This window comes from Aythya ferina, assembly GCF_964211825.1.
Source record: "Aythya ferina genome assembly, chromosome: 30".
NCBI lineage: Eukaryota > Metazoa > Chordata > Aves > Anseriformes > Anatidae > Aythya > Aythya ferina.
In genome coordinates, this window is record NC_140327.1 from 1,418,528 (window position 1) to 1,434,544 (window position 16,017).

The 16,017-nt window shown below is 56.5% G+C and overlaps 4 protein-coding genes and 2 long non-coding RNA genes across 48 annotated transcripts in view; 3 read left to right on the top strand and 3 right to left on the bottom strand.

The window, feature by feature from the left end:
• The window catches only part of LOC311425343 (HLA class II histocompatibility antigen, DM beta chain-like), a 33,799-nt gene extending 27,578 nt beyond the window's left edge, over positions 1 to 6,221 (top strand). Inside the window, exon 6 of the mRNA XM_084501177.1 lies at positions 6,115 to 6,221. Coding sequence (XP_084357303.1) covers positions 6,115 to 6,125 — 11 coding nt within the window. The 3' untranslated portion in view covers positions 6,126 to 6,221. The remainder of the gene's footprint in view (positions 1 to 6,114) is intronic.
• The window catches only part of LOC311425281 (butyrophilin subfamily 3 member A3-like), a 74,427-nt gene that overhangs the window by 32,106 nt on the left and 26,304 nt on the right, over positions 1 to 16,017 (bottom strand). Inside the window, exons 1-4 of one of the 32 annotated variants that reach the window (XM_084500971.1) lie at positions 11,315 to 11,531; positions 2,213 to 2,560; positions 1,306 to 1,587; positions 1,081 to 1,185 (exon numbers count right to left, since the gene is read on the bottom strand). The exons of 25 other annotated variants lie outside the window; for them this stretch is intronic. In XM_084500971.1, the coding sequence (XP_084357097.1) occupies positions 1,081 to 1,185; positions 1,306 to 1,587; positions 2,213 to 2,560; positions 11,315 to 11,414 (835 nt within the window). In that variant the 5' untranslated portion in view covers positions 11,415 to 11,531. Of the gene's footprint in view, positions 1 to 1,080; positions 1,186 to 1,305; positions 1,588 to 2,212; positions 2,561 to 3,441; positions 3,658 to 10,085; positions 10,434 to 11,314; positions 11,532 to 16,017 lie in introns of those variants that run through there. 6 more of the 32 variants (XM_084500972.1, XM_084500975.1, XM_084500974.1 and 3 more) reach the window with 6 other exon arrangements.
• Positions 1 to 16,017, bottom strand: part of LOC311425300 (butyrophilin subfamily 1 member A1-like) — a 47,885-nt gene that overhangs the window by 17,147 nt on the left and 14,721 nt on the right. For 2 of the 12 annotated variants that reach the window (XM_084501058.1, XM_084501057.1), the window contains exon 4: positions 8,945 to 9,049. The exons of 6 other annotated variants lie outside the window; for them this stretch is intronic. In XM_084501058.1, the coding sequence (XP_084357184.1) occupies positions 8,945 to 9,049 (105 nt within the window). Of the gene's footprint in view, positions 1 to 49; positions 71 to 8,720; positions 8,742 to 8,944; positions 9,050 to 9,178; positions 9,461 to 16,017 lie in introns of all 12 variants that reach the window. 4 more of the 12 variants (XM_084501063.1, XM_084501059.1, XM_084501066.1 and 1 more) reach the window with 4 other exon arrangements.
• On the top strand, positions 2,878 to 6,036 carry LOC311425414 (HLA class II histocompatibility antigen, DM beta chain-like; the record flags this gene model as incomplete). Its single annotated transcript, XM_084501284.1, has 3 exons — positions 2,878 to 3,064; positions 5,023 to 5,829; positions 5,912 to 6,036. The coding sequence occupies exons 2-3, from the start codon at positions 5,388 to 5,390 to the stop codon at positions 6,034 to 6,036; spliced, it is 567 nt and encodes a 188-aa protein (XP_084357410.1). The 5' UTR covers positions 2,878 to 3,064; positions 5,023 to 5,387.
• On the top strand, positions 6,522 to 14,992 carry LOC311425392. The gene is made up of 2 exons (XR_014686311.1): positions 6,522 to 6,664; positions 12,708 to 14,992. It is a non-coding gene; the product is annotated as an uncharacterized lncRNA (long non-coding RNA).
• LOC311425394 lies at positions 7,592 to 8,062 on the bottom strand. Its single transcript, XR_014686313.1, has 3 exons — positions 8,041 to 8,062; positions 7,850 to 7,882; positions 7,592 to 7,692 (listed from the first exon to the last, which is right to left on the bottom strand). It is a non-coding gene; the product is annotated as an uncharacterized lncRNA (long non-coding RNA).

The following is a 16,017-nucleotide window of genomic DNA, read 5'->3' on the forward strand; positions in this document are numbered from 1 at the left end:
ATCCCATGTCTATACTACAAATTCTTTCAGTTCATGGATGGACACTCACCTATCTCTACAGCTTGTTGCACTGGAAAAGAAAGAGAAAAGCAATGTACGGTCAGAGGGGAGTATGTCCATGGGAAGACACCAAATGAATTCTCATTGGGGAAGGAGACTTCCCCAGCTTTGCATCCTTTTTGGCTGATATAGAAAAGCAAAAGGAATGAATGGTCAGAGTGGAGAGAGTTTCACCCCATTCCTGCTTCCATGGCTAGATGGCTAGACCCCCAATTTTTTTGCTCTCATGCATGTGCACAGACCACCTTGCTCCCAGACTTGTAGTGACCAGACTAACAAGGACCGAGGCCCTGCTTTTTGCAATACTTGTAGCAGTAAGGACAGACACTTGTGCAGCTCTCTGCACCGTGCCACCAAAACGCAAGTGGAAGTGAATGGGGATCGGTGGAGGACCTCCCTGTCCCAGAAGTGTCAGTGCAGAGCAGGGCAGTCCCGCAGCTCGCTCCCCATCCCCACCTTGATCCCCGTTCCTTTCAGCCATCCTGGCCCTGTCCCTTGTCCCGTGCCCAGGGCAACCCCAGCCCCAGCACTCCACACTCCCACCCCAGGCTCCAGCTGCTCCTCCAGCACCCCCGAGCCACCAGCACACAAGCCCCCAGAGCCCACCCAGACCAGGCCCTCCCGCACAGACACCACTTCCCCAGGGGCTGGGGGCAGGGGCTGCAAGGACTCTCCCAGCTCTCGCCTCTGTGCCGCTGAAAAGCAAAGGCGGAGGAACAGGTGGTGAGCAGAGCAGCTTGGTTGCTGGGTGGGAACACGTGCAGGGGGGCTGCGCCTTGCCACCAGCCCCACGCTGCAGCCATGCTCCCTGGCCTCCCAGCCAAGGCCCCTTGCCTTCTCCCCTGCCTTCATTGCCCAAGGCAGAGACCCAAGACGATCCTAAGGCCTTTGGCATCCCCAGGAGAACATTCCCTTCCTCCTCCTACGCACCTCCCTGGGCCAGGGCTCAGCCCCGCTCCACACCCAGGGGGGTCCCTGCAGAACACCTCCCTCCGCTCCATCCCTGCGCTGCCAGCTTACCTTGCTTTCGATAGAGATAAACACCGAGGCCAATGGACACAGCCAAAAGCAGGAGGACCAGAGCCAGAGCCACCATCCAGGGCTGGGCGTTGTGGAAGAAGGGAGCTGAGAAAAGGCACCAGGAAAAGGGCTGTGTTTCCATGCCCGTGGGTGGAAGAGCAAGACCCAGACTTCTCCTGGGTCGGGACAAGTACATGGGCCTCACCCTGGCTGTGCCATTTGTACCTGCGATGTGCAGGGAAAATTCCCTCTCCTGCTGCAGGCGGCTGCTCCTGATCACACAGGACAAGGGCCCCTCCACTCTCCCGGTCATGATGACGGCGCCTTCGATTTCAAAGAGCCCCTCCTGGTCCTGGGAATGTGTCTGGGAGACCGAGGGCAGGTGCTGCCCGTGAGCATCCCTCCACAGCAGCTGTGGCAGCGGGTACCAGCCGGCCGATCGACACAGCACCCGGACGCCTCCGGCCTCGTAGCCCCCCAGGGAGAGGTGGGGGTCAGTGCCTGTGGCTGGGGGAAGAGCGTGTGGCTGGGGCTTGACTTGGGGAGGGATTCATTCCAAGGCAATGACCCCATCTGCTCCCATGCCAGACACAGCCTAGGACAGCCACGGCACCAGGGTCTCAGGGATCAGACACTCCATGCACTCACGCGCACCCCAAAACCACCCCAGTAGGTTCAAAATCCAGAAAGCAGGGCTGCACAATGCCAGTGACCCCAGATCATGCAAAAAACACATGTGCTGTACTCCAGCACCTCCAGGCAGCGTCTCTGCACCAAGCCGTGGTGGGTGATGAAGCCCTGAGACTTCCTGAAGTCTCAGGTCTCCCCCAGCACAGAAAGCAAAAGTAAAGCAGACCTCAGAGCCTCAGAAGACTCTGTGATTCTCCCTGTGTGCTGTTTGGTCCCATTGCTGACACAGCTGAAGGTGCTGCTAAGCAGCCTGTGCCCAGTGCCCTCACAATATTATGATTACTTTCTTCAAGGACACCAGTGAAAACTGACAAAAGTCTCCAGGGAGCTCCCTCCCCAAATATTACCTCCACATCCATGGGTATGCTCCATGCTGTGAAACAGCTGAAACATTCAAAGGACACGTAAACTCTCCCATGGAACCATCACCCCAGCCACTAACCTGACACCTCCAGATCCACAATGGCTTCATCATAAGCATGACCATCTCCCACAGTGCAGACGTACTGGCCATCATCTGAGGGTCTCAGTCCTGTGATTTGCAAGTCCAGGCTTCCAGCAGAGAGACCATCTCTGACCAGTTCTGTCCTCCTGGCATATGCCCACATCTGCTCCCCGTACAGGTCCTCTCCATTGCGGTAGTGGTGCACTGTCTCAGACAAATCATCCCGGATCCACCTGACCTCCAAGCTGCGAGCATCGCGTTGAGGGGACAAGTGGCAAGGCAGCACGACATCCTGCCCCACAGTGGCAGTGACAGGGTGTCCTGGTCCCACCACTCTGAGCTGGGCTGTTGTGAGAAACAATGTTGTGTTTCTGTAGCAGAGAATTAATTTTCTGCATTTCAAGGTGTAGTCATAATTAGGAGAAATGCTAAGTAGATAAGTGGACCATAGAAGGCCTCACTGTTCCAAAATAAGGTAGAAGCTTGAGGAAAACTGGATGAGCAGTGTGAGAATAGGAAAACAATGATCACAAGTTCTCAAAATATAAGAAAGGAGAAATTAAAGTGTTGAAAAAAAAAAAAAGAAAGAAAGAAAAATTATACAAATACAGTATAGAAGTGTGTCAAGTAGCTTGTGAACCTGTAGTACTCATCCAAAGAGGAAAAAGGGGAGGTGATCAGGTGTTGGGTAATGGGGAAAAAAATGTTAGGATTTGTTTACTAAAATGTGCTCCTGATTGACATGACCGTTGCTATTGTGAATAAAATAGCTTCACAGAAGATCCAGTCTGAAGAAAATTATTTGAGATGTTTCTCACACTGGGCAATGGAGAAGGGCACAGAGAGGAGGTAAGATTTTGCCATCGTAAATTTAGGGGCAGTGAGTGTCAAAGGGCGAGCTGTGTGTGAGTTGGTGCGTGCTGTGTCCCCTGGGTGCCATGGGAAAACACCGGGGAAACAGGAGAGGGAGAGGGAGGACGTGCAGGAGAAGGAGGTGTGCTGGGAGTGGGAGCCCTCTCTGCAGCATTCGGGCGGGTGAAGGACACACAGAAAGGGCAGGCAAGGCAGCAGCCATATTGCGTGAAAGAACCAAAGTGAAAGTGAAACCCAGCAGGGACCGAGCTGTGGGCTCGGGTCCCCCCTTTCCCATGGTCGCTCCCCTGCCCCACAGCAGCAAGTCTGCATGCACAGGGGGGAGAGCCCCCAGCAGCCTCTCAGGGTCCTACCTGAGCCCAGGTGGAGCAGAAGCAGAGTGGCGAGGAAAGTCAGGAGGCCCCTGGCATGGCCGGTGAAGCTGGGGTGGCTGCAGCCCCAGGGGAGCCCCATCTGAGAGAGAGGTCCCCCAGGGGGCAGGTGGCCCCCCAGGGGTTCTTCTCCAATCCCAGGCAGATGTCCTTCACGGCACCCAGCAGAACTGCAGAAAGTACAAGGCTCCGCCCAACTTTCCCAACCTTTGCCCAGTTCCTGGCTGCAATAACCCTCCTGGAGCAACTCTGCCCCTAGGGGAATGTCTGAGGAGCTCTGCAGGGCTGGCACCACCATCCCATTGCAGCTGGGTGCCCAGTCCACTGCCTTTAGCAAGCACGATTTGCTTGTCCCCAGCAGGGTCCTCTCCAGACCTCCAGGGAAAGCCACTGGCTAAGGTCGTTCATCTCCATGCATGCAAGGAGGAATCAAACTGTGAGCAATGGGAAAACGTGGAGAGATGGCAGTGAAGAGCTGAGCAGGATTGGAGGCTGCAGGGAATGGGGCACAGCTGGGTTGCGGAGCCCAGAGCTGCCACCCTTTGCCCAGGGTGCTGAAGGCAAAGTGCCAGTGCCTCTCCCGGCTCCAGTAAAGCAGCCGTGGCAGAAGGTTGGCTCAGATGGGCAGGGACCTTCTTCAAGAGCTTAGGTGGATAAGGAAAGTTTCTTGTTTGCTGGAGGTGAGGTCAGTCAATATGGAAGGACTACAGACGTAGTCCCGCTCCATCCACTAACTGCCCCAGTCCCCTAACGTCCTGTTTGATAGCCTTCAGGCTTCTCTCTTCAATGTCATCACTGCCAGCCTGGACTATCAAAAGAGGATAGCAGTCCTGAGGTGTGGAGTCGACTTCCTCACCCTAGGCATCCTCCTGGCTACACTTTCTACCTGTTCCTCAGCTCCCGGTCCCTCGAGCTCCAGGGCCTCAAACCTGTTGTGGAAGGGCACCTGGGAAGGTGGGAGTTGTATGGGGTGGCATCGCCTGCGATGTCGAGCAGGGACCTGTCTCCATTCCTCCTCATCTCCTAGGTCCCCTCCCTCTGCCCGACAGCGACAGGGGAGGGGGTCCACCCCCATTTGGGGTGTCTCACCCCAGTACCTCTCCTTCAGGCCCTGCAGGGAGTTGCCCCACCACCCAGTCTCCCGCTCACACTCCCTGATAGCCCTCAACCTCTCCACCTCCTCCTTGAGTTCTGCCACCACGCGGACCAGGTCATCCACCTGCTCGCACCTCACGCACACACAGTCTCTCTGCCTCCCGCAGATGACAGCAAGAGGCTCAGACGCTCCCTGCATCATGAGACCTGAACTGGTGCATTTTTGAGCGGGCGGTCAGTCTGGGTGTGTACAGACTTGCTAGAGAGAGCACTGTGCCTGGTGGAGACCATTGGAGCCTAGCTAGCGGTAGACCGCTGTTAGAGGAGTTGTTCGTATGGGCTGTGGGGGGGAACGCTCTGCCCTCCCTGCTCGCCCTGCCTGCGTGAACTGCCTGCCTCTGCCTTCTGATGTGCCATGCCCTGTTTGCCCATCCTGGTCACCTTGTTCCTGGTCGTCTCGCTTCCCAGGGGCAGCTTTAGAATGGCGAGGCATGGGGCCTTGCTGGCTCTGCCTACGCCTTGTTAGCATCCCTCAAAAGGGCTGCTGGGTCCTGGTGGCTCCTTCAAGTGGGCTTGATGCCGAAAAAAAATAGCCCTGACTGTGGGATCCCCTGCTCCGCTGCAGAAAGAATCTGCCCTGCAGCTAATTGCCTCGGCACGATGTTGCACCGGGCATTGCATGGGGCTGTTGCAGAACACACTGCGTGAGGACGTCACAGGGGGATGTTGCACAGAGCACTGCACATCGCATTGCATTGCCCTTTGCAAGGGGATGTTGCACAGAGCAATGCCTCTTGCAGGCTGTGGCACAGGGGCGTTACACAGGGCATCGCATGGGGATGTCGCACGAGACAACGCATGGGACAATGCCTAGAGCTTTGCACGGGAGAGTTGCATGGGAGTGTTGCACGGAACATTGTGTGGGGACATTTCACAGGGCAGGGAAAAGGGGCTCGCCCACCACTGACCCCATCCCCATCCCTGCTCCAGCGCAGCCCCAAGTCTGCATCATCCCCGCGGAGATGGGGAATGCCCGTGTGCCCGTCCGCCTCAGCTGCCACATCTGGGGCTTCTACCCCCCCGAGGTGACCGTCATCTGGCTGCACAACGGGGACATCGTGGAGCCCGACGACTACAACCCCATCTCTGCCATCCCCAACGGCGACTGGAGCTACCAGACGCAGGTGTCCCTGCTGGTGGCCCTGGTGGAAGGCGACACCTACACGTGCTCGGTGCAGCACGTCAGCCTGCAGGAGCCTCTCCTGGAGGACTGGAGTGAGTGGAGAGGCGCAGGACCGCAGCCGGAGGCCGGCGGTCTTGGCTCCTTGCTGCCACTCACCCGGCTGTGTCCCCGCAGGTCCCGGACTGATGCCGGAGGTGACGATACTGGTGGCGGTGGCCACCGTGCTGATGGTGCTGGGACTTGGCTTCTCTCTCTCTGGCGTCTACCGCTTCAGGGCCAGGCAACTACCCCGCAGGTAACGGTGTCCCCATCCCCGTCTCCATCGGCGAGGGGCGAATCACCCCATCTCTCACCCTGTGTCACCCCCCCTTCCCAAGGCAGCATCTGAGGACCCCCAGATGGACACCTCCTGGCAAAGATGCTCCCGGTTGGCCCCATCTCAGACCCGATGCTGTGGTGCTGACAATAAAGATGCTCCACAAGCCTCGCTGGTGTCTCTGCAGTGATCTGGGGACAGGGCAGAGGCTCACACACTCCTACGGTGTCTCACCGATAGGAGCGGTTGTGTGGGGGATATGGCATGGGACCCCAAAGGGCCAAGCGTGCCCTGGGGTGCCTCAGGCATGGCCCTGCTGGCCGGCTGAGGGAAGGGATGGTCCCACTCTGCTCGGCCTGCTGCGGCCTCGCCTCAAGCACTGCGTGCAGCTGTGGGCACCGCAGCAGACGAAGGGCGTGAAATTGTGCGAGAGCCTTCAAGGGAGGGCTATGAGGACGGCGAAGGCTCTGCAGGGCAAGGCGTGTGAGGAGACGGTGTGCTGCAAGAGGCCTTCCCAGGCAGCAAGGCCTCAGGACACAAAGCACCCAGGAAATGCCACTGCCAGACTCCATCTTCCTGCACAAAACTTTATTTGACACAGTCCTGCTGCTGTTGGGCCTTGATGTGCTCCAGAGGAGGGAACAAAGAGCCCCCACAGGCTGCTCATGCTCAGCACCAGGCACAGAGCAAGGATCAACCCCAACCTAGGTGGCAAAGGTGGCCTGCAATGGCTGGGAGCACACAGTGACCACATCCCTTGCCCTGGGGTCTGCAAGCAGTGCAAGCAGAGGGGAGAGGAGCGTGGAGAGCTGCTGCAGCCCCTGTGCTGCCCGCTGGGGCTCAGAGACAGGGTGACACCCATGGGTGCCAGCAGGGCTTGTGCCCCAGCACAGGAGCTGCGTGCAGGGCAGAGCCCAGGGGCTGCAAGGGGCCTGGCCCCTGCTTGCAGCATCCCAGCCCTCCTCCAGCAGCAGGGAGGAACACAGGGCAGCCCCTGGCCCCACTGCCCCTCATTCCTGTGCTGCTCCTGCAGGACCAAGGAGAGGTGATGCAGGAGTGGCTGGAGACGGGCAGGAGCACCCCAGGGCTGGGGAAGGGGTCTTGAGGGTGCTGTCCTTCAGGCACAGCTTAATTCCCTCCGTCCTCAGCCAGAACCAGGGGCGGATGCTCTCGCCATTGAAGGAGGCTGCTGTGAAAGTGAAGATCTCGACCCCATTGTCAGCGTTGATAAAAGACACCTGCTGCTGGGTACAGTCCAGACAGACCCAGATCCTTGTGGGGGCAGGGGACAGGGACAAGGGAGTGGGAGGAGATGTGAGAGATATGAGTTGTCCTTTTTTGTACTGCACAGCCCAGATCCCTTCTTCAGTGCACCTGTTGAAATACCCCTTCCTCTTCACAGATTCCCTGGAGACACCCACAGCCCACGAAGAATATTTTCCCATCTCCCCCTCCAACTTGACCTCCCACCAGTGCCTCCCATCTGTGAACTTCTGATGGCCCAGCACACACCACCGATTGTCAAATCTCACTGGTGTGTCAGGCACCTGCTGCCATTCATTTTCCCATGTCACACTGCAGTTGTCCTGAGGCACAACAAGCAGGGGATGAGCCGTGTCTGGATCCAGGGTCACCTTCACTGCAGGGACAGAAGGAGCCAGGCCATCAGGGGCAGAGCTCAGCCCTGGGCAGGCTTTCCCCAGCTCGGTAAAGGAAATGGGGCATCTCTTGGCTCCTGAACATGGCCCACCAAGGGCAGGAGGAGCATCGCAGAGGGCAACCCAATACACTCCTACCTCGATTTTCAGGCAGCAGAAACCTTCTCCATGCTGGAAGGAGAGGGGAGAGCTGGTCATAGCCCACATCTGGTGCCCAGTGGGTGTGGGCAGGGTGAGGGGCCAGCCCTGGGCTGCTCTGTCCCAGCTGACCACCCTCCCCTGCACATCGCCTTGGAGATGTCAAGCAGCCCAAGCTATGTGACACTCACCCAGCTCTGCAGCTTGTTCCGCTGGAAAAGGAAAAGAAAGAGAGGCAAGATGAGAGGAGGAGCTGTGCAGCCCATTAAATATATGAAGTCTTTGAGTTAATGAGGACAGTCTTACCAATCTTTGCTTCTTTTCTCACTGGAAAAGGAAAGCAAAAGCAATGCATGTTCAGAGAGGAGTTCTTCAAATTCCATGACTAATTCTATGGCTACACCCCTAATTTCTTTGCCCTAGTGAGTGGGCACAGACAGTCTTGCTCTCAGACTGGAAGGGACCAGACTAAAAGGGAGCTAGACCCAGCTTTGAGCAAGGCTTGAGCACGTGGAGCAGTAAGGACAGACACTTGTGCAGCTCTCTGCACCGTGCCACCAAAAGGCAAGGGGAAGTGAATGGGGACGGGTGGAGGACGTCCCCATCCCACAAGTGTCAGTGCAGAGCAGGGCAGCCCCGCAGCTCGCTCCCCGTCCCCACCTTGATCCCCGTTCCTTTCAGCCATCCCAGCCGTGTCCCGTGCCCAGGGCAGCCCCAGCCCCAGCACTCCCCACTCCCACCCCAGGCTCCAGCTGCTCCTCCAGCACCCCCGAGCCACCAACACACAAGCCCCCAGAGCCCACCCAGACCAGGCCCTCCCGCAGGGACACCACTTCCCCAGGGGCTGGGGGCAGGGACTGCAAGGACTCACCCAGCTCTCGGCTCTGTGCCGCTGAAAAGCAAAGGTGGAGGAAGAGGTGGTGAGCAGAGCAGCTTGGTTGCTGGGTGGGAACATGTGCAGGGGGGCTGCGCCTTGCCACCAGCCCCACGCTGCAGCCATGCTCCCTGGCCTCCCACCCAAGGCCCCTTGCTCCAGACCCAGGGGGGTCCCTGCAGAACACCTCCCTCCGCTCCATCCCTGCGCTGCCAGCTTACCTTGCTTTCGAAAGAGATAAACACCGAGGCCAATGGACACAGCCAAAAGCACGAGGACCAGAGCCAGAGCCACCATCCAGGGCTGGGCGTTGTGGAAGAAGGGAGCTGAGAAAAGGCACCAAGAAAAGGGCTGTGTTTCCATGCCCATGGATGGAAGAGCAAGACCCAGACTTCTCCTGGGTCGGGACAAGTGCAGGGGCCAGGAACACCTCACCCTGGCTGTGCCATTTGTACCTGCGATGTTCAGGGAAAATTCCCGCTCCTGGTGGAGGTGGCTGCTCCTGACCACGCAGGACAAGGGCCCCTCCACGCTCCCGGTCACGATGACGTCGCCTTCGATTTCAAAGAGCCCCTCCTGGTCCTGGGAATGTGTCTGGGAGACCGAGGGCAGGTGCTGCCCGCGAGCATCCCTCCACAGCAGCTGCGGCAGCGGGTACCAGCCGGCCGATCGACACAGCACGCGGATGCCTCCGTCCTCGTAGCCCCCCAGGGAGAGGTGGGGGTCAGCGCCTGTGGCTGGGGGAAGAGCGTGTGGCTGGGGCTTGACTTGGGGAGGGATTCAATCCCAATGCAAAGACCCCATCTGCTGCCATGACACACAGCCCAGGACAGCCACGGCACCAGGGTCGCAGTGACCAGGCACTCCATGCACTCTCGCTCACCCCAAAACCACCCCGTTAGGTTCAAAATCCAGAGAACAGGGCTGCACAATGCCAGTGACCCCAAATCATGCAGAAAACACATGTGCTGCACTCCAGCACCTCCAGGCAGCATTGCTGCACCAAGCCGTGCTGGGTCAAGGAGCCCCAAGACTTCCTGACAACGTCTCAGGTCTCCCCCAGCACAGAAAGCAAAAGTAAAGCAGACACCCGGCTGCTCAGAGGACTCTTCGATTCTCCCTGAGTGCTGTTTGGTCCCATTGCTGACACAGCTGAAGGTGCTGCTCAGCAGCCTGTGCCCAGTGCCCTCACAATATTATGATTACTTTCTTCAAAGACATCAGTGAAAACTGACAAAAGTCTCCAGGGAGCTCTCTCCCCAGATATTACCTCCACACCCATGGGCATGCCTGATGTGAAACAGCTGGAACATTCAAAGGACACATAAACTCTGCCCTGGAACCATCACCCCAGCCACTAACCTGACACCTCCAGCTCCACAATGGCTTTGTCATAAGCACGACCATCTCCCACAGTACAGACGTACTGGCCATCATCAGAGGGTCTCAGCCCTGTGATTCGCAAGTCCAGGCTTCCAGCAGAGAGACCATCTCTGAGCAACTCTGTCCTCCCGGCATATGCCCCCAACTGCTCCCCGTACAGGTCCTCTCCATTGCGGTAGAGGTGCACTGTCTCAGAGATATGGTCCCGGATCCACCTGATGTCCAAGGTGCGAGCATCGCGTTGAGGGGACAAGTGGCAGGGCAGCACGACATCCTTCCCCACGGTGGCAGTGAGAGGGTGTCCTGGTCCCACCACTCTGAGCTGGGCTGGTGTGAGAAACAATGTTGTGTTTTTGCAGTAGAGAATTATTTTCCTGTAGTTTAAGGTGTAGTCATAATAACGAGAAATGCTAAGTAGATAAGTGGACCGTAGAAGGCCTCACTATTCCAAAATAATGTAGAAGCTTGAGAAAAACAGGATGGGCAGTGTGAGAACAGGAGAACAAAGATCACAAGTTATCAAAATATAAGAAAGGAGAAATTAAAGAAATGAAAAAAAAAAAAAAAAAGAAAGAACAATTGCACATGTATTGTATAGTGGAGTGTCGAGTAGCTTGTGAACCTGTAGTACTCATCCAATGAGGAAACAGGGGAGGTGATCAGGCGTTGGGAAATAGGGAATAAAAGGTTAGGATTTGTTTACTAAAATGTGCACCTGATTGACAGGACCATTGCAATCATGAATAAAATAGCTTCAGAGAAGATCCAGTCTGAAGAAAATTATTTGAGATGTTTCTCACACTGGGCAATGGAGAAGGGCACAGAGAGGAGGTAAGATTTTGCCATCGTAAATTTAGGGTCAGTGAGTGACAAAGAGCGAGCTGTGTGTGAGTTGGTGCGTGCTGCGTCCCCCGTGTCCCATGGGAAACCACCTGGGAAACAGGAGAGGGAGAGGGAGGACGTGCAGGAGAAGGAGGTGTGCTGGGAGTGGGAGCCCTCCCTGCAGCATTCGGGCGGGTGAAGGAGACACAAAAAGAGCAGGCAAGGCAGCAGCCATATTGCGTGAAAGAACCGAAGTGAAAGTGAAACCCAGCACGGGCGAGCTGTGGGCTTGCATCCCCCCTGCCCCACAGCCACTCCCCTGCCCCATGGCAGCCTATCTGCCAGGCCCAGGGGGAAGAGCCCCCAGCAGCCTCTTAGGGTCCTACCTGAGCCCAGCCGGAGGAGGAGCAGAGTGACGAGGGAAGTCAGGAGGCCCCTGACATGGTTGGTGTGGCTGGGGTGGCCACAGCCCCAGGGGAGCCCCATCTGAGAGAGTGGTTCCCCAGGGGGCAGGTGGCCCCCCAGGGGTTCTTCTCCAAGCCAAGGTAGATCTCCCTCGTGGCACCCAGCAGAGCTGCAGAAAGTACAAGGCTACGCCCAACTTTCCCAACCTTTGCCCAGTTCCTGGCTGCAATAACCTTCCTGGAGCAACTCTGCCTCTGGGGCAATGTCTGGGGAGCTCTGCAGGGCTGGCACCACCATCCCATTGCAGCTGGGTGCCCAGTCCACTGCCTTTAGCAAGCACGAGTTGCTTGACCCCAGCGGGGGCCTCTCCAGACCTCCAGGGAAAGCCACTGGCTAAGGTCGTTCATCTCCATGCATGCAAGGAGGAATCAAACTGTGAGCAATGGGAAAACGTGGAGAGATGGCAGAAGAGAACTGAACAGGATTGGAGGCTGCAGGGAACGGGGCATAGCAGGGTGCTGAGCCCAGAGCTGCCACCCTTTGCCCAGGGTGCTGAAGGCAAAGTGCCAGCCCTGCTCCCATCTCCAGTAAAGCAGCCGTGGTAGAAGGTTGGCTCAGATGGGCAGGGACCTTCTTCAAGAGCTTAGGTGGATAAGAAAAGTTTCTGTTTGCTGGAAGTGAAGTCAGTCAACCTGGAAAGACGACAGAGTTACTGTTTGCCTTTGTAGGGAGAAAATTCATATGGCCAAAGCTCAAGTTGAGTTGAAGCTGGATAGTACTGGGAGGGGCAATAAAATGGATTACTTTTTTAAACTCTCTTAACAGCAAAAGTAGGATGAGAGAAAACATTAGTCTGTTACTTGATGGGGATGGTCTAAGAGGTTCCTCGACTTCACAGAGATGTTTAATGCTTTCTTTGCCCTTAAGACTGATGCTGGGCTGTGGAACCCCAGGTGCCCTTAGCTGGAAAACAGTGACTGCAGGAACAATAAAGTCTCAACAACCCCAAATTTGTGTGGGATTTGCTGCTCCAGATGAATGCATACAAGACTATAGGGCCTGATGGGATTCATCCCAGAGTACTAAGAGATCTGGCTGAAGGTATACGTCTTCCCCTCTAGGCCCTTCACCATCTCTGGGGCCCTTCACTGGACACTCTCCAATACTTTCACATCCTTTTTGTACTGTGGTGGCCAGAATTGCACGCAGTACTTGAGGTGAGGCTGCACCAGTGCAGAGTAGAGCGGGACAATCACTTCCCTCATCTGACTAGCAATGCCATGCTCAATGCATCCCAGGATACGGTTGGCCCTCCTGGCTGCCAGGGCACACTGCTGGCTCATGTTCATCTTGCTGTCAACCACAACCCTGTAGTGGGTTTACGTGGCAAGGTTTTGGTAGCAGGGAGCCATAGGGGTGGTTTCTGTGAGAAAGATCTAGAAGCTGCCCCATGTTTGGGAAGGGCCCCATTGTTTTCCAGATCCGAGCCAATAAGCAATGTTGTTTTGCGCCTCTGTGAGAGCATATTTAAGACAGGGAAAAAACGCTGCGCCACACAGCAGCCGGGAGAGTCAAGGGAGTGGGAGAACAGCCTTGCACCAAGGTCAGTGTGGAAGGAGGGGGAGAGGTGCTCCAGGCGCCGGAGCAGAAGTCCCCTGCGGCCTGTGGTGAGGACCATGGTGAAGCAGGATGTCCCCCTGCAGCCCATGGAGTACCACGGTGGAGCAGGGTTCCACGCTGCAGCCCGTGGAGGAGACCACGGTGGAGCAGGTGGCCCTGCACTGACGGAGGCTGCCGCCTGTGGAAGACCCCTGCCGGAGCAGATTCCGGGCCGGACCTGTAGCCCGTGGAGAGGAGCCCACGCAGGAGCAGGTGATCTGGCAGGAGCTGCTGCCCGTAGGGGAGCCAGGTTGGAGCAGTTTTCTCCTGAGGGATGGACCCCGTGGTACGGACCCATATCCGGAGCAGTTCTGGAAGAGCTGCTGCCTGTGGGAAGCCCACGCCGGATCAGTTCATCAAGGACTGCATCCCGTGGGTGGGACCCCACAGCACAGGGGACGAGAGTGACCGAGAAGGAGCGGCAGAGAAGAAGTGCTGTAGACTGACCATAACCCCCATTCCCCGTTCCCCTGCGCCGCTCGGGGGGAGGAGGTGGAAGAGGGTGGATGGGGGGGGAAGGTGCTTTTGGTTTTTTTCCTTTGTTTTCTCACTTCTCTCGCTTGTTAGTTGTAGGCAATAAATCTTACTATCTCCTTATGCTGAGTCTGTTTTGCCCGTTACAATAATTATTGCGTGATTTTCTCGTCCTTATCTCAATCCTTGAGCCCTTTTCACATATTTTCTCCCCATTCCTCTTTGAGGAGGGGGAGTGAGAGAGCGGCTGTGGTGGAGCTCGGCTGCCCACTCGAGCGGAACCACGACAGTCTTTTTTTGGCGCCCAACGTGGGGCTCAAGGAATTTGAGATAAGGATGATAGTTAGTAGAAGTAACGGGCAAAAATATGTGCAGGATGATTGTTAGGAATGTACAAGTTGTGAAGAATTTAAGAAAGTAGTAACTGTGAGATGCTAGTGTGGTGAAGGGACGAGGGGTGGTGTGTGTGTAAAATGTCCACCTTGTCGGTGCTGTGATGATGTTATGTTTATTTTGGTGTGGTGAATTCTTTTTCGTTTTGATTTAAGTGAATTTTGTGAAGGTTGTTGTGATAATTGTAAAGTGAGAGTATGTTGTGAGTAGTCTTAAATATGCTTTTAACAGAGGCGAGGGGTGGAATGTAGTGGGTTTACGTGGCAAGGTTTTGGTAGCAGGGAGCCATAGGGGTGGTTTCTGTGAGAAAGATCTAGAAGCTGCCCCATGTTTGGGAAGGGCCCCATTGTTTTCCAGATCCGAGCCAATAAGCAATGTTGTTTTGCGCCTCTGTGAGAGCATATTTAAGACAGGGAAAAAACGCTGCGCCACACAGCAGCCGGGAGAGTCAAGGGAGTGGGAGAACAGCCTTGCACCAAGGTCAGTGTGGAAGGAGGGGGAGAGGTGCTCCAGGCGCCGGAGCAGAAGTCCCCTGCGGCCTGTGGTGAGGACCATGGTGAAGCAGGATGTCCCCCTGCAGCCCATGGAGTACCACGGTGGAGCAGGGTTCCACGCTGCAGCCCGTGGAGGAGACCACGGTGGAGCAGGTGGCCCTGCACTGACGGAGGCTGCCGCCTGTGGAAGACCCCTGCCGGAGCAGATTCCGGGCCGGACCTGTAGCCCGTGGAGAGGAGCCCACGCAGGAGCAGGTGATCTGGCAGGAGCTGCTGCCCGTAGGGGAGCCAGGTTGGAGCAGTTTTCTCCTGAGGGATGGACCCCGTGGTACGGACCCATATCCGGAGCAGTTCTGGAAGAGCTGCTGCCTGTGGGAAGCCCACGCCGGATCAGTTCATCAAGGACTGCATCCCGTGGGTGGGACCCCACAGCACAGGGGACGAGAGTGACCGAGAAGGAGCGGCAGAGAAGAAGTGCTGTAGACTGACCATAACCCCCATTCCCCGTTCCCCTGCGCCGCTCGGGGGGAGGAGGTGGAAGAGGGTGGATGGGGGGGGAAGGTGCTTTTGGTTTTTTTCCTTTGTTTTCTCACTTCTCTCGCTTGTTAGTTGTAGGCAATAAATCTTACTATCTCCTTATGCTGAGTCTGTTTTGCCCGTTACAATAATTATTGCGTGATTTTCTCGTCCTTATCTCAATCCTTGAGCCCTTTTCACATATTTTCTCCCCATTCCTCTTTGAGGAGGGGGAGTGAGAGAGCGGCTGTGGTGGAGCTCGGCTGCCCACTCGAGCGGAACCACGACAAACCCCCAGATCCCTCTCTGTGGGGCTGCTCTCCAGCATCACATCCCCCAGTCTGTCCCTATAGCCAGGGTTGTCCCCAGGTGCAGGCCCCAGCACTTGCTCTTGTTAAACTTTATGCAGTTGGTGATTGCCCAACTCTCCAGTCTATCCAGATCTCTCTGCAGGGCCTTTCCACCTCAACAGAGTCAACAAGTCCTCCCATGGGATGCCATCCTTCACGAGCTGATCCTATGTGCGCTTCCCACAGGCAGCAGCCCTTCAATACCTGCTCCAGTATGGGTCCATACCACAGGGTCCTTCAGTCAGGAGCAAACTGTTCCAACCTGGTTCCCCCAAAGTCAGCAGTTCCCCTCAGACCCTCTGCTCCTGCGTGGGCTCCTCTCCAGGGGCTGCAGATCTGGACCAGTGCCTGCTCCACCAGGGGCTCCTCCATGAGCTGCAGCGTGGAGATCTGCTCCATGTGAGACCCATGGGCTGCAGGGGGACAGCCTGCTCCACCAGGGGCCTCTCCACAGGCCGCAGGGGAACTGCTGCTGTGTGCCTGGAGCACCTCCTGCCCTCCTGCTGCACTCACCTTGGGGGCTGCAGGGCTGGTTCTCACTCCTCACTCTCCCAGCTGCTGTTGTGCAGAAGTTTTTTCCACATTTCTTAACTATGCCCTCACAGAGGCACAAATAACATCGCTTAGTGGCTCAGCTCTGGGCAGCAATGTGTCCCTTTGGAGCCAGATGAAATGGGCACTCATCTAATATGGGGCAGCTTCTGGATTCCCCTCAGAGAGGCCACCCTGCAGCCCCCTGCTACCAAGACCTTGCCACGTAAACCCACTACAACATGAAATCTCTCTAATTTAGTTTTA